General features: G+C 40.1%; 2 protein-coding genes across 7 annotated transcripts in view; one reads left to right on the top strand and one right to left on the bottom strand.

The window, feature by feature from the left end:
• The window catches only part of LOC110529504 (midasin), a 61787-nt gene extending 61094 nt beyond the window's left edge, over window positions 1-693 (bottom strand). For all 3 annotated transcript variants that reach the window (XM_036984899.2, XM_036984898.2, XM_090242697.1), the window contains exon 1: window positions 1-693. In XM_036984899.2, coding sequence (XP_036840794.2) covers window positions 1-96 — 96 coding nt within the window. In that variant the 5' untranslated portion in view covers window positions 97-693.
• Window positions 290-27732, top strand: LOC110529505 (uncharacterized). Of its 4 annotated transcripts, XR_016497626.1 has the most exons (12): window positions 290-787; window positions 1106-1195; window positions 1524-1601; window positions 1738-1841; window positions 1975-2049; window positions 3241-3356; window positions 3548-6231; window positions 12104-14966; window positions 15937-16036; window positions 23874-24093; window positions 24264-24341; window positions 26719-26735. XR_016497626.1 is itself a non-coding variant. In XM_090242698.1 (11 exons), exons 2-10 carry the CDS (start codon window positions 1141-1143, stop codon window positions 24063-24065), a joined length of 6267 nt encoding a protein of 2088 aa, XP_090098824.1. In that variant the 5' UTR covers window positions 290-787; window positions 1106-1140; the 3' UTR covers window positions 24066-24093; window positions 26719-27732. The 4 variants fall into 4 exon arrangements, 2 of the variants coding, with proteins under 2 accessions (XP_090098824.1, XP_021467424.3); XR_016497625.1 differs by having other exon boundaries at window positions 23874-26197; window positions 26719-27732; XM_090242698.1 differs by lacking the exon at window positions 24264-24341 and having other exon boundaries at window positions 26719-27732.
• The last annotated feature ends 150 nt before the right edge of the window (window positions 27733-27882 follow it).

The following is a 27882-nucleotide window of genomic DNA, read 5'->3' on the forward strand; positions in this document are numbered from 1 at the left end:
CTGTTTTGCTAAATACTTGCTGAGTTCGTTGTGACTTTTGTCAATATGTCTGGATATGGTACCCAGTGATGACAGGCTCAATTCTAAATTTTCCATCGTACCATTTGTCGTTTAGGTAAGAGAGATGCACAGCGAAATTTGCGATAATCGATAAAGACTGTAATGTGTTGTTATATTCTTCGTTGACCAAATCGTGAGGTGCATCACTTGCTTGTCTGTCTAGATTGTATCACAACACAGTAAGCACGTTCCCGTCACTGTTAAAATCCAGTCCACATGTGAGTAAATCAGAAACACTTCCGGGTCGAATGTCCAAATGATGTCGCTTACATGACGCGATTGGAAGCGACAGTCATACGTTAGTTGACGCTTTTGAAGTCAAATATAACCTATGACACCTAGTTTTTTTTCTCCATACAGCACAATATTTACCGAGTGAAACGCCTCGGGTCTCGAACTAGCTTAGTTAGACCAGACAGCTTGCTAGATAAATTGCAAACTTTTTGAAGTCAGAAGCTGTGGTTTCCTTTGATAAGGTGTTTTATCTGAAATAATCTAGCTAATTTGGCTTTGTATGATTTTGGCCTAAATCATTTGATATGATAATTTTACTTTGAATGTCTGAGAGTCCCGGAAGAGCCGCTGGCATCTGTTTTGCAGACCGCGGTAAAATGTCGTTATTTCCTGCTCCCTGAAAAAGGTTGTCGTTGGGTTGGCGCGACAGTGATTGTAAACAGATGATAATAATAACATTCTAAACAACATTCATCGAATCTATTTTCATATGGTGAGTGGATTTATTTATTTTTCAATTCACATTCCAATCTATTTTCAGACTCAATGTTCATCCATGTCTTGAGTTTGTAGCTAGCTAGTTAGGTTTGTAGGTCTCAGACGAACGTTAGCTAGCTAAATAAACTAACTGGCTTGCTAGCTTGTTTCTGTTACCTAGCTAAAATGTGCTGATGCTTGGGGCTGTGCTTTCCATTATATCCGTTGGTGCATGTACAAGGAGTCGACGTAGCTAATTTAGATTCCGCAATGAACTAGCTAGCTACACACACACATACAAGCATACTAGATAATTATGCATTGTTTCTTCCAGGTACATCTCTGAGCCATTGATTGAGCATCGGGAGAATGGAGGGGGATTTGATGGACGAAGTGTATGGTGATCTCAGTCAAGACAACTGCAGTGAGTACAATGCTATACATGTATACAGTGCCAGTCAAAAGTTAAATTTGTACTATTTTCTATAATAGGGAAGACATCAACTATGAAATAACACATGTAATCAAAAAAGTGTTAAACAAATCAAAATATATTTTAGGTTCTACAAAGTAGCCACCCTTTGCCTTGACAGCTTTGCACACTCTTGGCATTCTCAAACATCTTTACCTGGAATGCTTTTCCAACAAATATGAATTTGTTCTTAACTGACGTGCCCAGTTAAATAAAGGTTAAAAAAAATTAATCAATAATTTAAACAGCTGTGTATCTTTGCAAAACTTCTACCTCACAGATACGGTGGCAGCAATCGATGATGATTCTATGGATATTTATTCTGGTTTGGCAAGTCCGAGGATTTATCCAAATGCAGGTAAATATCACTCAAACATACACATTGGTTCTTCACAAGATGGTCCGAGTCAGATATATATTTTTAGAAGTAGAAAAGATATCCATGTTCTAACTGATAATATGGCCTGCTTCATGCTTGTGTAATCTTATTACAGAAAGAAACTGCACACTCCTCTCACCACAGAATCTGAGCTCTATGGATTTATATGAAGAAATCATAACGGAGGAACAACAGGATAAAGACTCTTCCTACAATGAGGTTTGTACTGTAATCCTTATCCAATTCATGTGTGCATTTTCTTTTTCTCTTTGCTTTGTCTAAAATGGAATGCTGTTCATCACTGATAGACAGGTCCTGTTAGAACGGAATAACTAACCATGTCTCATTACAGTTGAGGACAAGATACAATGCTGCACAAAGCCAAATTGAAGAGTTACTTAGGCGGTTGCAGCAGATTGAAACAAAGGTTTGTAACAGAAAGTCTCAAGTGTCAATCATGTATTAGTAGTACCCCTTAAAATACAAGGAGCATAAAAGTACTTTAAATATTTTTTACAGAAATAGATTGGATAAATCAATTAACATTTACTTGAATTTGAACATTAGATAAAAAAATGTTGTAGTTTCCAATAGGCCATTATTCTACGTAGTTTAGCGTTGAAAACGTCAGTATTAAGTACAATGACCATAATCAATTGAGTGCCTTCTTGTCCAGTCTGTGTTTCTTTTCCACCTGCTACATTAGGTTAGTGTGGGGCAGACACTGAGCGAGAGAGAGAAGAGACAGAAGAATGCAGGATAGAGAGCATTCGCTTCGCAAGCTATCTCTACCTGAAATTGCGTTATCTAAGTCAGTGTTGTCAAACTAATTTTGCCCCGGGGGCCGCATTCGGTCTTCAACGAGATCCGGAGGGCCACACTGAAAATGTTATTTCCTTGCCTCAAATTTGGCAAAAAATAGTCCTCGATCCATCTTTATTTTAATTTTCGAAGCTCCCTGACTGTCTAGTGAACTGGACAGTCAAGAAACTGTATGAGTAGAAGTCTATCATTTTTATACCGTTTCGATTCAGGTTTAGTCATTTTAAAGTATATTGAGGTTTTATTTTACTCAAACCACCCTCAGGCAGGATTGGACCCCAACCCCTCCTAAAAGTATGCCTTATTTACTTTGAGGAACTACTAAAATAGTGATTTTGTCAGACAGCATAGGCAGCAGCACTATAGAGATTATGACTTGGAATGAAATAGTAATAATAAGTCATCAACTAAAACAAATGTAATATACACAACTGAAATATTTGATCAAAGTAATGTGAATTAAATGATGGTTAATAAGCAGTAATGGGCAGTCACTACCATCATTGGACTTTTATTCATCGTTTTATTCTGTGTTACAGCATTCAACCCACAATGCACGGAAAAAAATATCGAAATTGAAAACCGTGATTTTATTTTTTAATAATCGAACCAAAACCTAACCGACCTCAAAAAGCACTAATTGTTCAGCACTAGTGGGTGATGGAAAGGCTACATTGACAAATGATTGCATTGGTTCTCTCTGTTTCTTATTTACATTTTGGTCATTTTAGCAGATGCTCTTATCCAGAGCGACTTGCAGTTAGTATGTGGTTGAGATGTTGTTGTCATTTTGAAGAATACAACGCTGAACACTGAGAACAGCCGTCTGAAGAAGAACATCTGTGCGCTCATCAAAACAGCTAAAATGGAGGTTGTGCGGAAGGACAAGGAGATAAATAGGTTGAGCCAAAGGTAAGTGTCTTGACCATTCATATTTCATATACACCTGTGAAGCGGTAACTCGTAGTTGGCAGGGTACATCAAATAAACAGTTATTTAGGGGCCTACACATGTTTTCTATGTATCCATTAGATGGGGTCAATTGAATAATTGCTGTGGTCTCTGTGAATCTAGGCATGTGTGTAATTTATGTTAACTTTTAGTTTCAGGCCAGAGAGAGGTCCTGCTGCTCACCATCAATCTCAGATGAACTGCTTGAAAAATCAAGGTCCAATGAGACTGAATCCTATGGGGCCTTATCAACCAGAAGTTCCAACCAGACTGAATCCTACAGGGCCTTATCAACCAGAAGTTCCAACCAGACTGAATCATACGGGGCCTTATCAACCAGAAGTTCCAACCAAACTGAATCCTACGGGGCCTTATCAACCAGAAGTTCCAACCAGACTGAATCATACGGGTCCACCTCCACCAACTCAACTACCAGGATCTAAGGGTTGTGTTGTAAAGGATCTTCATCAGCTGCACTGTCAAGACAGAGATGTGGTCCTCCCCCAACCCCCATCTGACGCAAGAAATTTCAGACCACCTCTTCCTGTCACCTCTAGAGGCGATTCAGAAGCTTCAGTGAAAGGCACATATTCTTCTGTTAGCAGTTCCAGTAAGGACTCCGTGAAAAGACACCATACACGTGAACTAGGCCTGTCAGACAAGCTGAAACAAACCAAGCACAGAGAAGGCAGAGGTGAAAGTCCCAGGCTGTCTGAGTCGAAGGAGCAGCGACATAAAAACAGTCCAGATGTAAATAAGGAATCTCATTCAGATGAGAGGAACCGGTCACACAGAGCACAAAAAGATATTGGAAAATATGATTCTAAGTCAAACAAAAGCAGATACCCTCATCCCTCAGATGTTGAGGTACACAGGAGATCAGATAAGTCTAAAAGCCCACACTCAGACATTTTGCATTGCACTGCTTCCTCTTACCGTACGTCTAAAGGATTGTCTAAAGACAGTGCAGACATTCTATCAACAGGGTCTAGTCGACATGATAAGGTGCTTAGCTTTGATAAGGATGACGATAAGCGTAGTAGAAGTATTAAAGACATTTCCTCTAAAAACAGAATGCATGCCTATTCAAATCAAGCCAGTCTCACTAAACGATCCAGTGAATATTTTAATCGCAAGGGAGGGACAAGTCCTCCAAGGGACCATCGAAGGAAAAAAGAGAGAAAAAGAGAGGATGAGATCAGAAAAGAGAAAAACAAGTCAGGAGAAAGAAAAAGCAGTTGTACAGAGAGAGGAAAGGAGCGCGAGGAAAAAAGAACAAAGGAACATAACCGATGCAGTGCGGACGTCAGTAAGGACAAGAACATGGTCAATGGTAAAGTCAGGGAGCAAAAGACACATGAGGAATCGGAAGTGCTTCCACCTGAGGCCAAAGTGGCTGAGAAAAGCTCTAAAGAGGAAAACGGTCCCAACAGAAAGTTAAGTTTCATGGAAACTCTGAACCTCACCCTGTCACCAGTTAAAACACCAAGACAGTCTGCTGAAGTCAAGGAACAGGAGGAGGGCACACCACCTGATGAGGTGCCTGAAGATCAGTCAGCAGAAGACAGTGGACAACCTCATCTTGGAGAATTGCTTGTAGTAGACAAAATCCACAGTAGTGTAGTAGACACCCATGAGGTCTTTGAGAACCCTGTTATACAGCCCGCTTCAGAAATCTCAAAGCCTCCACAACCTGAAAGTATGGAGAGTAGACATACAGAGAGAGAATCTTGTCAGGATGCTGAAAAGCCTCTGTCTGAAGCCACAGAAGCCAAAGAGCGACATAAGTGCCAGTTAGAAGTAGAAGACAGTACTGTCCAAGATGGCTCCGAAGGAAGACCTGAGCTGCCCGATGCCATGGAGGGTCAGAGGACTAAACCCACCACACCAGAACCTCTCAGGAAGGATTTTGTTTCAGCTCCAGACTGTGACATTGTTTTGAAAACTCCACTGGAGAGCAGACTTGAAAAATGTGACTCAGAAAGAAAAACTGGCACGTCTAAGGACTTGACTGCTGCTGCTGTCTCTGCGACTACTACTTCTGTCACTGAGAATTGTGGAAACAATTCAAATACCGACACTGGCCTATCTGCTAATGGACTTACCCCTGAACATTCAACTGGAGACTCACTGGTTATTATTACTGACAAGTCCAACAGTGAAACTCCCAGTGCTTTGGTCTGTAAAAGCCAAGCTGTTGAAACTGTGACACAAGATCCACCTGCTGTCTGTGTGGGACATCCTGCTGTTGAAGGTAGTCCAGGAAAACAATCAGAATCTCTGAAATGTACACCTTTTGTCCAACCTAAGGGCCAACAAATGCCTGCTTCCATTATTACTAATTCTAGTTTGGAGAAAAATGTGACAGAGGTGCAAGATGTTTCCAAGGATGCTGTGTCCAGTACGATTAGCATGGAGGTAGATATCGGCATCACGTCTGAGGTCATTACTGATGTTACAGAGATCCCTGTGGAGTGTGAGAAGGAGAAAACTCTTGTGGAACAAAGTTCACCATTGAGCAGTATTGGGGTGTCTAAGGTGAGTAGCACCACAGGAGAAGTTGCACCATCTGAACAGTACAACTGTGGTTTGGCAGAGACACCAAAGAAGTACCTAAATTCTGAGCCAAGCTACACAGAGAATGAAGAGGAGAATGTTGAGCCCTCCAGCTCCATTCCGATGGCCCATGATGAGGACTCGATGATGCTCACACTGAGTAATCTAAAAGTCATTCCACATGCCATAAGCCCACTCACAAGCCCAGTCCGCCTGAAGACGAAAAGCCAGCAGCTGCCATGTCACAGCAAACCTGCTTACTTCAAGAGTCTTTGCAAAGGTAAGCATCACTTGGTTTGGTTTAGTTAAACAATTTCTGTTCTATGCTAAATGTTAAGAAGATGCAAAAGTATGTCGTTGTTAGCAATGTTCCCTGAAAGCTGTGCACAGCTCCCCCGGGAACTGCTGAGCAGAAGAAATATCAGCCTGCACAGAGAAGCACGAGATTGAACTTCCCTCAACTTTTATAGAGTTTTCCCCGTTAGGTAACACTATCAATGTTTCTCTTTACTGTGGGAATTGTTACCGAATCAACGCAATATTAGCCACTTTCAATGCAACATACCGAAACAAAAGTGTTGCATACTAAGTCTTGCATAGTTAACTATGCAATATATTTTGTTTTAGGCAGAGCACATCAGAGTAGGATTCTATTGCACGACTCAAGCCCATACTCTAGTCTACACAGACTGCTGCGCCATAACCAATCGGAGCTCCAGTAGGCCTATATGCAAATAACCATTGCTATATATGGAGTAGTGCCATTCACTTTTAACTGGACTATTTTACAGCATGAGCAGTCACAATTATTGTGCTCTTATTTTGAGATCAAAGCGAGAGCTGCATGTGGCCACGTGTGCACATTTGTTCGTATTCTTTGCTAAATAGTGTATTAGTGCATTTTTAGCTAATTTGTAGTCAGAAATGTGGGAGTGATTTCTTCCTGAAAGAGCACAAAACTTTAACATTTCTAGACATCTTCCAAGATCGAGTCAGGTAAAGAGCTTTTTTTATGTCTTAAATGGCCAGTGTTGTATTTTGAGACAGGCTTGAATAAGCTAAGTAGCCAATAGACAGAGGGCAGCATAATTTGTCTGATTCTCTGTAATAATGGTAAGAGAGTAATAATATATTTTTTTAAATTGTAAAGTTGTTTCTTGCATCAAACAACACAACATGTTAAGTCACCTCCTTGTCTCAAGGACCACTGGATAAACTGGTTAATGTCAAGCCCTGCATGTTTTTTTTCAAAAGTCTCATGGAATGTAGTCCTACATTGAATACAACACATTGGCTGCTACTGTAGACTGAATGATAGAACAGCTATTTCCATGTTAAAATGTTATGTGAGGCCTTTTACCACAGTAGCCTACTTGTCCACTGTTAAAACAGTAAATTAAAGCAGGTACAGCTTCAGTGTTCACAGTAAACGCTTGGCGGAAGTTGCACAGAATTTTCACAAGTTTGCACTCAGCAGACCTGAGCATTAGTTGTTAGGTAGGGTAAGCGTAATTATTAACACCAGAACCGCCATTGCCCAACGGCCACTGACGTTTGTTTTTAGTTACAAAAACAATCTGCCCCAAAAAATAGTGCTCATTTGTCTGAATTTTGAAATCACAAACAGAGAAGTATTTAGAGCCTTTTTAGTTGTTTTTCTTTCACAATTCCTGACATTTAATCCTAGTAAACATTCCCTGTCTAAGGTCAGTTAGAATCACCACTTTATTTTAAGAATTTGAAATGTCAGAATAATAATAGAGAGCATGATTTATTTCAGCCTTTATTTATTTCATCACATTCCCAGTGGGTCAGAAGTTTACAACTACACTCAATTAGTATTTGGTAGCATTGCCTTTAAATTGTTCAACTTGAGTCACGTTTCGGTTAGCCTTCCACAAGCTTCCCACAATAAGTTGGTTGAATTTTGGCCCATTCCTCCTGACAGAGCTGGTGTAATGGAGTCAGGTTTGTAGGCCTCCTACCTCGCACATGCTTTTTCAGTTCTGCCCACAAATTTTCTATAGGATTGAGGTCGGGGCTTTGTGATGGCCACTCCAATACCTTGACTTTGTTGTCCTTAAGCCATTTTGCACAACTTTGGAAGTATGCTTTGGGTCATTGCCGATTTGGAAGACCCATTTGCGACCAAGCTTCAACTGATGTCTTGAGATGTTTCTTCAATATATCCACTGAATTTTCCTCCCTCATGATGCCATATATTTTGTGAAGTGCACCAGTCCCTCCTGCAGCAAAGCATCCCCACAACATGATGCTGCCACTCCGTGCTTCACGGTTGGGATGGTGTTCTTCGGCTTGCAAGCCTCCCCCTTTTCCTCCAAACATAACGATGGTCATTATGACCAAACAGTTCTATTTTTGTTTCATCAGATCAGAGGACATTTCTCCAAAGGTATCTTTGTCCCCATGTGCAGTTTCAAACCGTAGTCTGGCTTTTTTATGGCGGTTCTGGAGCAGTGGCTTCTTCCTTGCAGAGCGGCCTATCAGGTTATGTCGATATTGGACTCGTTTTACTGTGGATATAGATGCTTTTTTTACCTGTTTCCTCCAGCATCTTCACAAGGTCCTTTGCTGCTGTTCTGGGATTGATTTTCACTTTTCTCCTACCTGGGCGGTATGACAGCTGCGTGGTCCCATGGTGTTTATACTTGCGTACTATTGTTTGTAGAGATGAACGTGGTACCTTAAGGCGTTTGGAAATTGCTCCCAAGGATGAACCAGACTTGTGGAGGTGTTAAAAAAAAAAAAAAAAAAAAATTCTGAGGTCTTGGCTGATTTCTTTTGATTTTCCCATGATGTCAAGCAAAGAGGCATTGAGTTTGAAGGTAGGCCTTGAAATACCCACAGGTACACCTCCAATTGACTAATGATGTCCATTAGCCTATCAGAAGCTTCTAAATTAATGACCTCATTTTCTGGAATTTTCCAAGCGGTTTAAAGGCACAGTCCACTTAATGTATGTAATCTTGTGACCTACTGGAATTGTGAGCAGAACTGAAAAAGCGTGTGTGAGCAAGGAGGCCTACAAACCTGACTCAGTTACACCAGCTCTGTCAGGGGGAATGGGCCAAAATTCACCCAACTTATTGTGAGAAGCTTGTGGAAGGCTACCTGAAACGTTTGACTCTAGTTAAACAATTTAAAGGCAATTGAGTGTATGTAAACTTCTGACCCACTGGGAATGTGATGAAAGAAACAAAAGCTGAAATAAATCATTCTCTCTACTATTTTCCTGACATTTCACATTCTTAAAATAAAGTGGTGATCCTAACTGGCCAAAGACGGGGAATGTTTACTAGGATTAAATGCTAGGAATTTGTGAAAAACTCAGTTTAAATGTTTTTGGCTAAGGTGTATGTAAACTTCCGACTTCAACTGTACATGACAAACAGTACCAGTAAAAAAATTGGACACACCTACTTATTCAACGTTTTTTTCTTTATTTTTACCTTCTTAATGCGATTTGAGCCAATCCGGTGTGTTGTGACATGGTCCTGGTGGTATACAGAAGGTAGCCAGCCCTATTTGTGTGAAGACCAAGTCCATATTATGGCAAGAACAGCTCAAATAAGCCAATAGAAGTGACAGTCCATCAAATCAAGTTTATTTTTCACTTGTGCCGAATACAACGGTTGTAGACTTTACAGTGAAATGCTTGCTTACAGGCTCTAACCAATAGTGCAGAAAAGGTATTAGGTGAACAATAGGTACAGTGCCTTGCGAAAGTATTCGGCCCCCTTTAACTTTGCGACCTTTTGCCACATTTCAGGCTTCAAACATAAATATATAAAACTGTATTTTTTCTGTGAAGAATCAACAACAAGTGGGACACAATCATGAAGTGGAATGACATTTATTGGATATTTCAAACTTTTTTAACAAATCAAAAACTGAAAAATTGGGCGTGCAAAATTATTCAGCCCCCTTAAGTTAATACTTTGGTAGCGCCACCTTTTGCTGCGATTACAGCTGTAAGTCGCTTGGGGTATGTCTCTATCAGTTTTGCACATCGAGAGACTGACATTTTTTCCCATTCCTCCTTGCAAAACAGCTCGAGCTCAGTGAGGTTGGATGGAGAGCATTTGTGAACAGCAGTTTTCAGTTCTTTCCACAGATTCTCGATTGGATTCAGGTCTGGACTTTGACTTGGCCATTCTAACACCTGGATATGTTTATTTTTGAACCATTCCATTGTAGATTTTGCTTTATGTTTTGGATCATTGTCTTGTTGGAAGACAAATCTCCGTCCCAGTCTCAGGTCTTTTGCAGACTCCATCAGGTTTTCTTCCAGAATGGTCCTGTATTTGGCTCCATCCATCTTCCCATCAATTTTAACCATCTTCCCTGTCCCTGCTGAAGCAAAGCAGGCCCAAACCATGATGCTGCCACCACCATGTTTGAGAGTGGGGATGGTGTGTTCAGGGTGATGAGCTGTGTTGCTTTTACGCCAAACATAACGTTTTGCATTGTTGCCAAAAAGTTCAATTTTGGTTTCATCTGACCAGAGCACCTTCTTCCACATGTTTGGTGTGTCTCCCAGGTGGCTTGTGGCAAACTTTAAACAATACTTTTTATGGATATCTTTAAGAAAAGGCTTTCTTCTTGCCACTCTTCCATAAAGGCCAGATTTGTGCAATATACGACTGATTGTTGTCCTATGGACAGAGTCTCCCACCTCAGCTGTAGATCTCTGCAGTTCATCCAGAGTGATCATGGGCCTCTTGGCTGCATCTCTGATCAGTCTTCTCCTTGTATGAGCTGAAAGTTTAGAGGGACGGCCAGGTCTTGGTAGATTTGCAGTGGTCTGATACTCCTTCCATTTCAATATTATCGCTTGCACAGTGCTCCTTGGGATGTTTAAAGCTTGGGAAATCTTTTTGTATCCAAATCCGGCTTTAAACTTCTTCACAACAGTATCTCGGACCTGCCTGGTGTGTTCCTTGTTCTTCATGATGCACTCTGCGCTTTTAACGGACCTCTTTTAACGGAACTCTTAAAAAAGTTTGAAATATCCAATAAATGTCGTTCCACTTCATGATTGTGTCCCACTTGATGTTGATTCTTCACAAAGAAATACAGTTTTCTATCTTTGTTTGAAGCCTGAAATGTGGCAAAAGGTTGCAAAGTTCAAGGGGGCCGAATACTTTCGCAAGGCACTGTAAGTAAAGAAATAATACAATAGTAAAAAGATATATATATATATATATATATATATATATATATATATATATATATATATATATATAATCAATCATTACTTTAAGACATTAAGTCATTTTCTTATAAATAATTTTGGGTTGGTTTTAAGTTAATTAAAACACAAACTACAGTTATGCGTTTTATGGGTTCACCATGTTGCCTTTACCAAGATTGCAAACAATTAGAGACCTTTATACTCTCTCCCAAGATGTTTGGAGTGGACAGGTAGTTGTTGATGTATGGAGAGAAGCACAAGATCAGGGTTGAGTGATATCAGAGAGATAACACCTACAAGTGGTGGACAAAAATAACAAACAAATGAGGGACAAGAATATGACTATTGGGCGACTACTCATGCACTTTTAGGTGGGAGTATTGTCATATTGTTGTCATTCATCCAGGTAATTCTGTTTGTTGGTCCACCACCTGAACCTTATTTAATACACAGTAGATTGACATTTTAAATGTCTTCAGATAGGCTTTAGGAAGACAAGTCAAACTAATTAACAAGAATAGCAGTACAGCAAATGTGAATCGGCTTTCAGATAATTCATTGAATTGTGTGTTGTGGTCTATGTTGCGAGGCTTCTTATCAACAGAGGGCTGGTGTGGGTGCAGGATTGTGTTCTAACTAAGCAATAACACACCTGATTTAACATCATGATTGAAGTCTATGATTAGTTAAATCAGATGTGTACTGGTTGGCAAGAGCAAAAGCCTAAGTCCACATTTGATATCTGTGGATACGATTGAACTTCACATGAGAGATTAATCTTTCATTTTATATCCACTTATAACAATTAGGGCAGTACATGTCTAAACTTTAATAGGTATACACATGCTAATCAACTGCTTTAACGCCATGAAACTGACTGTACTGTGTAGATGTGGTATGCTTTTAATTAGCTAATCTATGTATTGTATTTGACCAGATTTTCCCAGTGCTACTGGAGATTCCAATTCAAAGAAGTTGGAAGTGAATCAGGAGAACAACAATCCTGGCTGCTCTGTCACACATGCTGCACAACGAGATGTGGATGAGACATCTGTCCATCCTTCCAGCCTTGAGGAACTGGAAGAGGGTGAAATTGTTAGTGAAAGTGAAGAGGAAGAAACTCCAGTCATGCCAAGTTCTCCACCCATGACGGTTCGGCCCACAAGAACGAATAAAAATCAACCAACTCTCAAGTCATCCCCTAGACTTTCAAAGAAGCCGGCCAAAGAAAATAGTTTAGTTTCACAACAGAATTTTAAACTCGGAAGTAAAACCTTGACTTCACAATTTGGAAGCCCCACATCAAACAAAACCCGCTACAGAACTGTTCAACCTCCTTTACCCAATGCTGCCTTGTCTACCGTGGAGGAGGTTATGGCCATGCTTGCAAAGATTCGCTATGAGTGCAGAAAAAAGTACATGAAGCTTCATTCAACATTCCCTAAGAAAACCTTCTGCGGTGTTATGGACATGTCATTTTTTCCCTCTTTTACAGACTTTGTTGATAGTGTAAGCTTTACTAAACTATGCAGCCAAGAAGATTACCTCAAAGTTAAACTGAAGAACATCATCATTTCTGTTTTGAGTAAGTTATCAAATAATGGCATTGTCAACCGCATCTTTGACCAAGAACCACTTAATATGAAGTTGAAACTGTGGGAATTCGTGGATGTGCAGTTAGACTTCTTATTCAAGGAGATTCAAACTGCACTGAGAAGTGTTTGCAAATCCTCAAACGGAAGCCAGTCGGCAGGAGCAGAAAAAAGAGACAGTCTCTCTGGAAAGGGTGTACCCAAGCTGCCTGTGAAGTCCCCCAAGCCATCTGTGGCCACTGAACTTAAAATGCAGCAGGGAGTGACCATAACCAGAACTTCTGCACCAAAAAGACTGCAAAAGGAATTCACTGAGTGTGTTGAAACCAGCATGAAAAGAACCAGGTCTCGGACTGTCCCCCCTTGCAAAACAGGTCTTGGAAGAGGCAAAAATATTAAAATGTCCTTCGAAGAGGATATGGAATCGGTGCCTCAAACCTCAGATCCTCCTGTTATCCAACCTCCTTTGCAAAACGTGGTAGAGATCTTACCATCAAACAGCTCTTCATCTGCTGAGAAAACAGCAACCTATGTTCGCCGGCTGTCTCAAAATGTCTCACTCCATGACAAGCCTGACTTTGAAATCCTCACAGAACAGCAAGCCTCCAGCCTAACGTTCAACCTGGTAACGGACTCTCAGATGGGAGAGATCTTCAAGTGTCTTTTACAAGGGTCTGATCTGCTAGAAACAAGTGTTTCAGCTGGGGACAATCATGGCTGGTCCCTTGGTACTCCTCTGAAAGAAAGGGAGCGTTTCCTAGGCGTTGGTACCCCAAGTAAAGTTGGTACTCCCTCTAAACTCATTGCCACATGGTCAGCTATTTCACCTATCAAGTTTTCCTCTCCAAATTCAAAAGTCCAAATTCCATTAAATCCATCTTTGTTGGATGAGAGTTGCATGTTAGAGGTGCCCTCTGGCCTACCAGAAATCAGAAGGACACCACAGTCCAGTGTGTTCTCGCATAGATCATATTCCATATTGGCAGAAGATCTGTCTGGGTCTCTCACAATTCCCTCACCTCTCAAGTCTGACAATCACCTCAGCTTTTTGCACCCAGCCAGCGGCGAGCCCATGTCTGCTCCGGACAGTGTCATCAGTGCACACTTCAGTGAGGATGCTCTTATGGATGGGGAAGACGCTACAGAGCAGGACATTCACCTTGCCCTGGACACGGACAACTCCAGCGGTGCATCAAGCGGTGGTGGCAGGACCAGGGAGGCTCCTGTTAACCCCTTGTTTCACTTCAAGCCTCACTTGCCCATGCAGGCAGTAGTGATGGAGAAGTCAAATGATCATTTCATTGTGAGGATACGGCATGCAAACACCAACTCCACCAACTCGGGGGTCAACTCCTCAAGCCCAGGCAGTGTCAACTCTACCTACCAAGGAAATAACTTCTCAAGCCCAGGCAGCGTCAACTCTACCTACCAAGGAAATAACTTCTCAAGCCCAGGCAGTGTCAACTCCACAAGCTTAGGAATTAATTCATCAAGCCTAGTAGTGAATTCTTTAAGCCCAGACATCAATTCCACCAAACAAGTGGTCAACTACATCAACCTAGGAATCAACTCAAGCCAAGAAGTCAACTCTTCAAGCCCAGGCAATGTCAACTCTACCTACCCAGGAAATAATGCCACCAACCCAGAAAATAACTGTGCCTACCCATGTGTCAACTTCACAAGCCCAGAAGTAATTTCTACCAACCCAGGCATCAGCCCCAACAGTGCAGACATCAATCCTGGGGGTGCTGAGAGCCCTCAAACACCACCAGGACAAGAAAAACATGGTAAAGACGAAGATCAGCCCCCAGAAAAAACTCCTTCAAAATCCCCTTTTTCAGAGGCCATTCCTCCTTTCTACCTTTCCAGCCTTTCCACAAGCACCGAAACAGCATCTGCGCTATCTTCGCCATGCCTCACCATCATAGAAGACACACCAGAGAGAGACCACAGCAAGGGTAAGACCGGGAAAAAGCGCACAAAGCACCATGTGGAAACTAAAGCAAAGCGGGCTAAAAGGGAGGTGATCCCAGAGAGGAGCATGCATAAAAAGAAGTCCTCAAAAAGTCCCAAAGGAAAGGGGACTGGAAGCTCCAAGAGGGAGAGAAGTGAAGTTATTACTCCACCCCAATCTACCCCATCACCCAACAGCCTGTCTGCCAAGAATATCATAGTAAAAAAGGGTGAAGTGATGGTGACGTGGACAAGGTGAGTTGGTCTTTAACCTATCTGGTACAAGTGGGAGCCAGTGAAATTGCAGGGCGCATGTTAGGTCAGCGCCTAGTCACAGAAAACCATACAGCCATTTTCCAGCCAAGGAGAGTGTCACAAAAGTCAGAAATGGCATTAATTTTAATCACTTACCTTTGATTATCTTCATCTGGTGGCACTCCCAGGTCTCCATGTTAGACAACAAATGTTAGTTTTGTTCGATAAAGTTCATCTTTATGTCCAAATACCTCCGTTTTGTTGGTGCGTTTAGTTCAGAAATCCAAAGGCACAATGGGCGCTCTTAACACCAAGACGAAAAGTAAAAAAAAGTACACTAAAAGATAGTAGAAACATGTCAAACGATGTTTAAAATCAATCAAGTTGTTTTTGTCATAAATAATCAATAATATTTCAACCGGACAAAATCTTCTTCAATGGAAAAGGTAAACAAGAAATGCGCGCTCCCGATCACGTGCTTGGTTCATGTCTGGGAATTTCCACTGTCCCTCATTTTTCAGAGTAAAAGCCTGAAGCAATGCCTACAGACTGGTCACATGTTGAGGAAGCCATAGAGATAGTGAACTGGGTCCTAAGTCTTTGTATGGTGGAAAGGCTTTCAATGTAAAAACAGCCTTTCAAAATAAAACTACTTCCTGGTTGGATTTTCCTCGGGTTTTCGCCTACCATATCAGTTCTGTTATACTCACAGACATTATTTTAACAGTTTTGGAAACTTTAGCGTTTTCTATCCAAATCTACTAATTATATGCATATCCTAGCTTCTGGGCCTGAATAGCAGGCAGTTTAATTGTGACACGCTTTTCATCCAAAATTCAGAATGCTGCCCCCTACCCTAGTGAAGTTTTAAATACATGCCTTTTTGTTATGTGCCATTTGAATGTTAGCTGTTGGAGAGTCTCTGTGTCAAGTGTCATGATTGCCACTAAAATAATTGTTTTTCTTGAAGGGATGAAGACCGAGATATTCTCCTCGCACTGAAGATGAAAGGTTCCTCTCCAGATACTTTCTCTGCCCTTTCAGAGAAATTGAACAAGACACCCGCTCAGGTATGAATTTACTAATTTACTTTTGATAGTAATGGCATTCTATGTTTTTGATATAATATACTAGTAGTTAATGCTGAGCATTGATGTCAATTCTGGGTAACCCTTTACAATAAGGTTCCATTTGTAAAGGGTTTATAAAGGGGTTATAATCACACTATTAACCATTTTGAATAATTTGTAAATTCATTATAAGCCGTTAATAAACAGTGATATCATATTGGTCAAAATAGTGCAATAACTAACTGGTCAGTGTTTGACATTTATTGGATATTTCAAACTTTTTTAACAAATCAAAAACTGAAAAATTGGGCGTGCAAAATTATTCAGCCCCTTTACTTTCAGTGCAGCAAACTCTTTCCAGAAGTTCAGTGAGGATCTCTGAATGATCCACTGTTGACCTAAATGACTAATGATGATAAATACAATCCACCTGTGTGTAATCAAGTCTCCGTATAAATGCACCTGCACTGTGATAGTCTCAGAGGTCCGTTAAAAGCGCAGAGAGCATCATGAAGAACAAGGAACACACCAGGCAGGTCCGAGATACTGTTGTGAAGAAGTTTAAAGCCGGATTTGGATACAAAAAGATTTCCCAAGCTTGAAATATCCCAAGGAGCACTGTGCAAGCGATAATATTGAAATGGAAGGAGTATCAGACCACTGCAAATCTACCAAGACCTGGCCGTCCCTCTAAACTTTCAGCTCATACAAGGAGAAGACTGATCAGAGATGCAGCCAAGAGGCCCATGATCACTCTGGATGAACTGCAGAGATCTACAGCTGAGGTGGGAGACTCTGTCCATAGGACAACAATCAGTCATATATTGCACAAATCTGGCCTTTATGGAAGAGTGGCAAGAAGAAAGCCATTTCTTAAAGATATCCATAAAAAGTATTGTTTAAAGTTTGCCACAAGCCACCTGGGAGACACACCAAACATGTGGAAGAAGGTGCTCTGGTCAGATGAAACCAAAATTGAACTTTTTGGCAACAATGCAAAACGTTATGTTTGGCGTAAAAGCAACACAGCTGAACACACCATCCCCACTGTCAAACATGGTGGTGGCAGCATCATGGTTTGGGCCTGCTTTTCTTCAGCAGGGACAGGGAAGATGGTTAAAATTGATGGGAAGATGGATGGAGCCAAATACAGGACCATTCTGGAAGAAAACCTGATGGAGTCTGCAAAAGACCTGAGACTGGGACGGAGATTTGTCTTCCAACAAGGCAATGATCCAAAACATAAAGCAAAATCTACAATGGAATGGTTCAAAAATAAACATATCCAGGTGTTAGAATGGCCAAGTCAAAGTCCAGACCTGAATCCAATCGATAATCTGTGAAAAGAACTGAAAACTGCTGTTCACAAATGCTCTCCATCCAACCTCACTGAGCTCGAGCTGTTTTGCAAGGAGGAATGGGAAAAAATTTCAGTCTCTCGATGTGCAAAACTGATAGAGACATACCCCAAGCGACTTACAGCTGTAATCGCAGCAAAAGGTGGCGCTACAAAGTATTAACTTAAGGGGGCTGAATAATTTTGCACGCCCAATTTTTGTTTTTGATTTGTTAAAAAAGTTTGAAATATCCAATAAATGTCGTTCCACTTCATGATTGTGTCCCACTTGTTGTTGATTCTTCACAAAAAAATACAGTTTTATATCTTTATGTTTGAAGCCTGAAATGTGGCAAAAGGTCGCAAAGTTCAAGGGGGCCGAATACTTTCGCAAGGCACTGTACACATCTCATACGTATATACTGTACTCGATACCATCTACTGCATCTTGCGTATGCCGCTCTGTACCATCACTCATTCATATATCTTTATGTACATATTCTTTATCCCTTTACACTTGTGTGTATAAGGTAGTAGTTTTGGAATTGTTAGTTAGATTACTCGTTGGTTATTACTGCATTGTCGGAACTAGAAGCACAAGCATTTCTCTACATTCGCATTAACATCTGCTAACCATGTATATGTGACAAATAAATTTGATTTGATTAGCCAGGCTAATTCGGATTAACAGGGGATGTCTTTTTTCTCCCCTTTTTAACACTACAAGTCAGAATAGAAATTGATAACAGTTAACTATTTAAAATACAACCTAGGGTCTCATGGTCCCCTTCTGTGTCTTCATCTGTTCGTTTGTGTTGGAGAGGAGGAATTTTGACAATTTAGCATAGCATCTACTATCATTATTTATATTATTTATACTTAGCACATGGTGATGATCCAGATGCTCAACAAGTCTAAAGAAGGACTGTTTTTTTTTATTGCTTCTTTAATCAGAACAACCATTTTCAGCTGTGCTAACATAATTGCAAAAGGGTTTTCTAATGATCAATTAGCCTTTTAAAATGATAAACTTGGACTAGCTAACACAACGTGCCATTGGAACACAGGAGTGATGGTTGCTGCTTGCTGATAATGGGCCTATGTAAATATTCCATAAAAAATCTGCAATAGTCATTTACAACATTAACAATGTCTACACTTTATTTTTGATCAATTTGATGTTATTTTAATGGACAAAAAAAAGCTTTCCTTTCAAAAACAAAGACATTTCTAAGTGACCCCAAACTTTTGAACAGTTGTGTATGGATGGATGGTAACCCTAGGTGTAAAATAGTAAATAATGTCTACTTCTCAGAAAGTATTAAACAATGGGATTAAATAAAGGTTGTCCACTATCGCCATATCTATTTATTATGGCCATTGAAATGTTAGCTATTAAAGTCAGATCCAACAAGAATATCAAGGGCCTAAAAACAAAAGTGTCATTGTACCCTGATGATTCATGTTTTCGTTTAAATCCACAAGCTGGATCTCTCCACAGCCTCAGAGGATCCAGATACTTTTTCTAACCTCTCTGGATTATAACGAAATTACAAAAAATGTACTATATTACGTATTGGATCACCTAAAGAATCCAACTTTTACATTACCGGGTAGTTTACCAATAAAATGGTCTGACGGTGAATTGTACAAAAGCTGAAGAACATGCGCACATCCAGGTACTTTCCGCAGGTGCTGGAGTTGTAGGCAAACTCATGGAGAACAGAAAGGAAAATGCCGCACACTGTTGCTCCTGCTTCCAGGTGATATTTATTTACGTTTCAGCAGGCTTCCATATCCCAGGTGGGGGTGGAAGGTCATATATGTAACTTCCTGAAACAGGAGATACAATGTAATAAAACAATGTATGAAAATATGTGGGCGTACTCAGTATTCAATGATCTCACTCCCATACATTTTAATTTAAAGTTAGCAAAAATAGATATGATTTTGCTACCGTGGAAAAATACCTGTATTTGTGGAAAAATCACCCCGATTAACTCTTTAGTCATATCCCAGTTTACATATTTGCTTATGGCCTTGCCTACACCTAGCAACTTTTTTTTGTGTTTGTTTTTTTCACTATCTGAGCAAAAAATATTCAATTTTATTTGGAAAGGCAAGCCAGACAATTTAAACAGACCTAGTTATATAATGAATATGGATTCGGAGGGCAGAAATGATTAAATATTAAAGTATTAGACCTCTCACTAAAGGCTTCAAATGTTATACTTAAATTCAAACTGGTTCTCTAGCAGATTAGTAAGAATGTCTCACCCCATTTTCAAGAATGGCCTTTTTCCCTTTATTCAGATTACAAACTCTCACTTTGATTATTTGAAAATTAAATCTTCAAAATATTGCTATTTTCATGTCTGTTTAATTACTGCAAAAATGGAAGAGGCAAGTGGAAGGGGGAGAACGTAAGGAACTTGTCTGTCGGCCCTACATTAAAGACCACAATTGGTTAAAGAAAATTGTGATGAATTAAAAAGTATACCAGTTACATGAAAGGACCAAGAAACTGACAGCTGTGCCATATAGATTGCAAAGTAGTTGGGAAGAGATTTTCGATGTACCGATTCGATGAACTAATACACAAAACGACACTGGATTCAGAACTTTGTTTTTCTATTTAAATTATCATACAACATTCTTGCGACCAATATAATGTTATATGAGAGATACAACCATCCCAACTCTGCAGATTTTGCTGCAAAGAGACACTCATTAAATCATTTTGTTTTGGTACTGTCCAAAACTTCAAATCAAATTTTATTGGTCACATACACATGGTTAGCAGATCTTAATGTGAGTTTAGCGAAATGCTTGTGCTTCTAGAGCAGTAATATTTAACAAGTAATCTAACAATTTCCCAACAACTACCTAATACACACATCTAAAGGGGTGAATGAGAATATGTACATATAAATATATGGATGAGTGATGGTCGAGCGGCATAGGCAAGGTGTAAAAGATAGTAGAAAATACAGTTGAAATCGGAAGTTTACATACACTTAGGTTGGAGTCATTGAAACTCGTTTTTCAACCACTCACAAATGTATTGTTAACAAACTATAGTTTTGGCAAGTCGGTTAGGACATCTACTTTGTGCATGACACAAGTAATTTTTCCAACAATTGTTTACAGACAGATTATTTAACTTAGAATTCATTGTATCAAAATTACAGTGGGTCAGAAGTTTACATACACCAAGTTGACTGCTTTTGAACAGTGTGTAAAATTCCAAAAATGATGGCATGGCTTTAGAAGCTTCTCATAGGCTAATTGACATAATCTGAGTCAATTGGAGGTTTACCTGTGGATGTATTTCAAGGCCTACCTTCAAACTCAGTGTCTCTTTGCTTGACATTATGGAAAAATCAAAAGAAATCAGCCAAGACCTCAGAAAAATAATCGTAGACCTCCACAAGTCTGGTTCATCCTTGGGAGCAATGTCCAAACGCCTGAAGGTACCACGTTCATCTCTTCAAACAATAGTACGCAAGTATAACCACCATTGGACCACGCAGCCATCATACCGCCCAGGAAGGAGACACGTTCTGTCTCCTAGAGATGAACGTACTTTGGTGCGAAAAGTGAAAATCAATCCCAGAACAGCAAAGGACCTTGTGAAGATGCTGGAGGAAACCGGGAAAAAAAGTATCTATAGCCACAGTAAAACGAGTCCTATATCGACATAACCTGGAAGGCCGCTCAGCAAGGAAGAAGCCACTGCTCCAAAACCGCCATAAAAAAGCCAGACTACGGTTTGCAACTGCACATGGGGACAAAGATCGTACTTTTTGGAGAAATGTCCTCTGGTCTGATGAAACAAAAATAGAGCTGTTTGGCCATAATGACCATTGTTATGTTTGGAGGAAAAAGGGGGAGGCTTGCAAGCTGAAGAACACAATCCCAACCGTGAAGCACGGGGGTGGCAGTATCATGTTGTTGGGGTGCTTTGCTGCAGGAGGGATTGGTGCACTTCACAAAATAGATGGCTTCATTAGGGAGGAAAATTCTGTGGATATATTGAAGCAACATCTCAAGACATCGGTCAGGAAGTTAAAGCTTGGTCACAAATGGGTCTTCCAAATGGACAATGACCCCAAGCACACTTCCAAAGTTGTGGCAAAATGGCTTAAGGACAACAAAGTCAAGGTTTTGGAGTGGCCATCACAAAGCCCTGACCTCAATCCTATAGAACATTTGTGGGCAGAACTGAAAAAGGTGTGTGCAAGCAAGGTGGCCCTACACACCTTACACCAGCTCCATCAGAAGGAATGGGCCAACATTCACCCAACTTATTGTGGGAAGCTTGTGGAAGGCTACCCGAAACGTTTAACCCAAGTTAAACAATTTAAAGGCAATGCTACCAAATACTAATTGAGTGTATGTAAACTTCCGACCCACTGAGAATGTGATGAAATAATTAATAGCTTAAATAAATAATTCTCTACTATTATTCTGACATTTCACATTCTTAAAATAAAGTGGTGATCCTAAATCACAGAATTTTACTTGAATTAAATGTCAGAAATTGTGGAAAAAGTAGTTTAAATGTATTTGGCTAAGGTGTATGTAAACGTCTGACTTCAACTGCACATATGAAATGAGTAATGGAAGATATGTAAACATTTAAGTGACATTGTTGAAAGTGACTGATCTATTTATTATAGTGGCCAGTGATTGGGTCTCAATGTAGACAGCAGCCTCTCTGACTTAGTGATTGCTGTTTAGTAGTCTGATGGCCTTGAGAGAGAGAAAAGCTGTTTTTCAGTCTCTAAGGTCCCAGCTTTGATGCACCTGTACTGACCTCGCCGTCTGATCTTGATGATCTTGTTGGCCTTCCTGTGACATTGGGTGCTGTAGGTGTCATGGAGGGCAGGTAGTTTGCCCCGGGTGATGCGTTGTGCATCTCCTTCTGGAGAGCCTTGCGGTTGAGGGCGGTGCAGTTGCGGTACCAGGCTGTAGTACAGCCCGAGAGTATACTCTCAATTGTGCATATGTAAAAGTTTGTCAGGGTTTTGGGTGACAAGCCAAATTTCTTCAGCCCCCTGAGGTTGAAGAGGCGCTGTTGCGCCTTCTTCACCACACTGTGTGTGTGTGAGTGGACCATTTAATTTTGTCTGTGACGTGTACGCCAAGGAATTCTCCACATTCTCCACCATCTCCACTACTTACCCTTCGATGTGGATAGGGGGGTGCTCCCTCTTCTGTTTCCTGAAGTCCTCGATCATTTCCTTTTGTTTAGTTGACGTTGAGGGAGGTTGTTTTCCTGACACCACACTCCGAATGACCTCCCATCCTTCCTGTAGGCTGTGTCGTTGTTGGTAATCATGCCCACTACTGTTGGGTCGTCTGTAAACTTAAAGATTGAGTTTGAGGCGTGCAGTCCTTGTTAGCCGGCCGTGATGGTGGCGCTGTATTATCCTCAAAGCGGGCAAAGAAGGTGTTTAGTTTGTCTGGAAGCGTGACATCGTTGTCCGTGACGTGGCTGTTTTTCTTTTTGTAATCTGTGATTTCCTGTAGACCCTGCCACATTCATCTCGTGTCTGAGCCGTTGAATTCCACTCTACTTTGTCTCTGTACTGGCATTTCTCTTGTTTGAATGCCTTGCGGAGGGAATAACTACACTGTTCATTTTCAGCCATATTCGCAAACCTCTTTTCAAGGTTAAATGCGGTGGTTTGTGCTTTCAGTTTTGCACGAATTCCGCCATCAATCCACGGTGTCTGGTTAGGATAGGTTTTAATAGTCAGTGGGTACAACATCTCAAATGCACTTCTTTATAAACTCACTCACTGAGTCAACGGCTAGATCGATGTTATCTGAGGCTGACCGGAACATATCCCAGTCCGCGTGATCAAAACAATCTTGAAACGTGGATTCCGATTGGTCAGACCAGCGTTGAATGGTTCTAGTCATTGGTACATCCTGTTTGAGTTTCTGCCTATAGGAGCAAGATAGTGTCGTGTTTGGATTTGCCGAAGGGAGGGCTTTGTATGCATTGCGGAAGTTAGAGTAGCAGTGATTGAATGTTTTACACCTGCGCGTAGTGCAATCAATATGCTTATAGAGTTTAGGTATCCTTGTTCTCAAATTTGCTTTGTTAAAATCCACAGCTACAATAAATGCAGCTTCAGGATATATGGTTTCCAGTTTACATAGAGTCCAGGGAAGTTCCAGGAAGGGCTGTCTTGGTGTCTATTTGAGAGGGAATGTACACAGCTGTGACAATAACTGATGAGAATTCGCTTTGGGAAGTAATATGGCCGGCATTTGATTGTAAGGAATTCTAGGTCGGGTGAGTAGAAGTTCCTATATGTTTTTATGATTACACCATGAGCCATTAATCATGAAGCATACACTCCTGCATACACTCTTTGTTGGCGCGATGCACGGAGACGCCCGGTGGCTGAACCGATTCTGACAACATATCCTGAGAGCCATGTACCTGTGAAACAGAGAATGTTACAATCTCTGTCTCTCTTGAAGGCAACCCTTGCTCGAATTTCATCTACCTTGTTGTCAAGAGACTGGAGATTGGCGAGTAATATACTTGTGCACGTCGCCCACCGCTCCCGTCTACGGAGCCTGACCAGGAGGCTTCCCCTTCTTGTTTTGGGTCGGCTTCTGAGATTAGATCCATTATCCTGGGTGGTGGTCCAAACACAGGATCCGCTTTGAGAAAGTCGTATTCCTTGTCGTAATGTTGGTAAGTTGACGTCGCTCTTATATTCAATAGTTCTTCCCGGCTGTATGTAATAAGATTTAAGATTTCCTGGGGTAACAATGTAAGAAATAATACATAACAAAATACTGCATAGTTTCCTAAGGACTCGGAAGCGATCATCTCTGTCGGCACCATCTTGTTTTTGGTTGCAGGTTCAGGAACCGCTGAAGAATTGCAACTTTTACCTGGAGCTAACTCTGCAAATAGCACTGCTGGGTGATTTTTAAAAAGTCAGTCAATTAATTGAATAATACGTTTAGCAATAATGTTTCTTTAATTTACAGTATGTAGAATCTATGAGAATAGAAAGGTTCAGAACTTTTGTAAAACAGCAAAGTTTTTTTTTTTAATATATGGAAACTAGAAATCAGCTGGATTGTGTTCATAGATCGATGGCAGGGGTTGAGTGGAGCTGAAGGATGGGATTAAAAACAAACAAAAGATAACTATTGTAAAATATACTGTGTCTGTGAAATGTATGTATAAGCTGGAAGTAGAAGCCTAAGTGTTGTCCATTTTGTTTACTCCAGTTAAGGGTGGGGTGGTAGCGTTAGGGGAAAATAATAAATAACATATATTTTAAAAAGATATAATAATCATGTTGGATTGGAAATAATGCACACTATTACATTGATGGAAGCCACAATCTATCTGTAATTTTGGAGCTGATCTACCCCCTGATTTGTGTATATATATTATATATTTTTTTTATTGTTATAATAGCTAGCTAGTGTTTAACATTACTTGCTAACACTAATATCTATCTTCCACAGATTAAAGGTGTTATCAAAAATGTTGCTAATACACTAGCTAATAGTAAATTAGTCTTAAGTGCAATATGCAGAAATCACAACGCCATTTCCTGGTTGCTAAAATTCTAATAGTTTGCCTAATATCCGTTTGTGACAAGGCATACAATGTATAGTGTAGAGAATAATTGTACCATCTAAACTGCTGTGAAATATATTTCAAAAACCCAAACATTTTATTTTCAGCTGTTTTTTGAAGTTGGTGTACAAAACCGAAAGTAAAAGACGCGAAAATGAAACTTAAGAACAGGAATCATAAAATGACCTCAGATATACAGCTTCTTAGACTTGCTTTCAATGGGGGATTGGAACTTGTTGGGGAGAGTATCTTAGAAGAGGTACATATTCATTCAACCATTGTGGGAAAAAATCTGGCTAACCATCCTTTTTATATTCCGGATGCTCGTACTTGGCGTGGCAGCAGAGGATGTTTGGGACGATGAGCAGAGTGAGTTTGTTTGCAACACCAAGCCTGGGTCGCCCAAATCTCCCCAATAACGCATATTGCAGCTTTACAATTGGAGTCACGTGTGCTGACAAAGGATGCAAGCTAGCTCATTTACCATCTACCTAGCTAGGGACAACTCGCTAACTAGCGTGTTAATCCAAAAACGCTAGCTAAACAAATTCCAGGGAACTTCTGCCATGTTGATGTTAGGTAGCGGCTACAGTTTGCCTGCTATAGCTAAGCTAACTATCCATCAAGCGTGACCTACTTAGCTAGCTAACTATATTATGCCAAATATTATCTTGTCCTAAATCGTCTAGCAGAAAGTTTTACCTAATGCTAACTAGCTAACATTTCCTAGCTAGCTAGGACAGACGTGCTAGCAAGATAGCTAGCTACTTTGCTAGCTGAGCAGTTTGCTAAATCATCCAGCAGAACTTCTGTATCCAAAAGTGAAACAAACTGCATAGAGAATTTATCCTCTCTCTGTCGTCATTTTCATCTTGTGAACAGTTTTATTTCGCACAATCTTTTCCGTCTGGGCTTTGCACACGACGCACTGTAACGTCAGTGTCAACACATTCTGGGCATGTTCCATGTTGTCTTTATTTCAAGTGTGTTTCACAGATGGGCAGATCTCCGAAACCAGCGAACCAATAATATGGCTTGAGATGTTCAGACGAGGCCTTCCTTCCTGGAATAAATAAGTGTACCAATGCATTATCATTGTTTCAAATGTGGGGCATGACACATCATGGGAGTTGACCATTGGTGTGAAAACCAACAATTTCTGTTCCTGGGACAGAACAACAGTGTATCACACCAAAAAGTGAGAAAATAACTATTGTTTAACTGTCCAACCATTTGAAAATAAGGTTGCATGATGATGCATAAAGGTTCAATATTATCTGAGTTTGTAAGTGCATTTATAAATGGTTAATACCCCGAGGTAAATAGTGTCTCACTGCTTGGCAAACACTGACAGGCCATGGCACTATTTTGACCAATTTGTTATAACCCATTTATTAATGGTTTATAATGCATTTACAAATATTAAATAACTGTTAATGTAATTCCAAACCCCCAGTTCTGTATATTCATAGAGCGTTTTTTTTGTCTTTAGTATATTTTGAAAGTCAATTTGCATGTTTATTTGATAGAGGAGAGAGTGTGCTGAAATAGCAGTGGGCCGGATTCGAACACATGCTGCAGCAGAACATGTGCACCGGAGGCTGTGGCCATTATGCCACTGGAGTTTCTTTTTGATAATGACATTTTATGTTTTTGATATAAGATATTAGTAGTTAATGCTGAGCATTGATGTCAGTTCTGTTTATTTTTAATCTTTAGATTGCAAAGCGATTTTCCCAACTGATGAAGCTTTTTAAGAAGAAGGAGAAGATGGCAAACTGACTTCTGAATGTTTTTTTAATTCGATGAAGATTTCACTTACCAGACTCCTTATACTCTCAGACGTTTCAAGGTCAAGACTTGAATGTCCCATTTGATGAATGAGTGGAAGCAGATCTGAATGTGAAGCCTGTAATTAATGGACTTGGAACTAATGAACACAGTCAACTAGAACTCCAAATGAAATGTGTTTTTGTGCTGTGGTCAGTAAGGATCTGAATATCCATGAGGTAAAATCTACACAGGCTTCAATATTCAATATTATCGGTCCACAGCCAAAATGAATACAACTTGTATAAACTGTTTTGATACGTCTGTTGATTTAGCAGACTTCAATGCACTGGATTCTGTTCTTCCCTTTTTGTGTTTAATCTACCATATTGATCCTGGGCAATATCCCATCTCAACTTCACAACTCTTAATATGCCTTAGCAAGGTTATACCATATGAGGAGTTAAACACTTCTGCAATCATATATTTAATAAAGTAATTAACCAATTTTAGTTATGAATAACAGAATGGTGAATGACCTCTAATGCTTTTATGGAGCATTGCAGCCTGTGCTGCTTGTAACTTTAGTACAAATGTTGTGCTTTTCTACTTCAACATAATGTGGGAGTGTTTGGAAATAAAGATTGGAACTACAATGAAAGTGACCTTTACTCTGTCACATGGCAGAAAGTGCATTTTACTGTATTATATATTGCATTGACTTCAAGATGTTCAGTTAAATGAAAAAATAAGCCACAGATGTTCCATTTTAGGTATGATTCAAGGTCTTACGTTTATAGAAATGAAGGATTTTACCAAGTACACATTTCTTGACCGCTTAGATTTTTATTTGGTTGATTTTGGTTTTGAATGGTTGTGAATAAGTGACATGGTTAAGAAATATACATTGTGTAGCCTATATTGTACATATTTTGGTTTTGAAAATAAAGTTTATTTATTTAACATGGTTTTGATTAATGAAAATGTTATATTTCACACAAATTCAATAATAACTTACCACCCAAATGAATACAGCATATTTTAGACACATTCTGAACTGCTGCTGAGGTTTTGTAGAAAAGGGCAGCATATCTTCCGGCTAAAACGAAAAGC

Source organism: Oncorhynchus mykiss, chromosome 8, assembly GCF_057628025.1.
Source record: "Oncorhynchus mykiss isolate SJ-2025 chromosome 8, ASM5762802v1, whole genome shotgun sequence".
Classification (NCBI taxonomy): domain Eukaryota; kingdom Metazoa; phylum Chordata; class Actinopteri; order Salmoniformes; family Salmonidae; genus Oncorhynchus; species Oncorhynchus mykiss.

What these genes read in the sequence shown, in the direction of transcription:
- LOC110529505 (XM_090242698.1), top strand. Translation starts at nt 1,141, where the DNA reads ATGGAGGGGGATTTGATGGACGAAGTGTATGGTGATCTCAGTCAAGAC. An exon ending in GAGGATTTATCCAAATGCAG is followed by an intron (nt 1,602 to 1,737) that starts GTAAATATCACT and finishes ATCTTATTACAG; the next exon opens with AAAGAAACTGCACACTCCTC. An exon ending in GTGATGGTGACGTGGACAAG is followed by an intron (nt 14,967 to 15,936) that starts GTGAGTTGGTCT and finishes TTTTTCTTGAAG; the next exon opens with GGATGAAGACCGAGATATTC.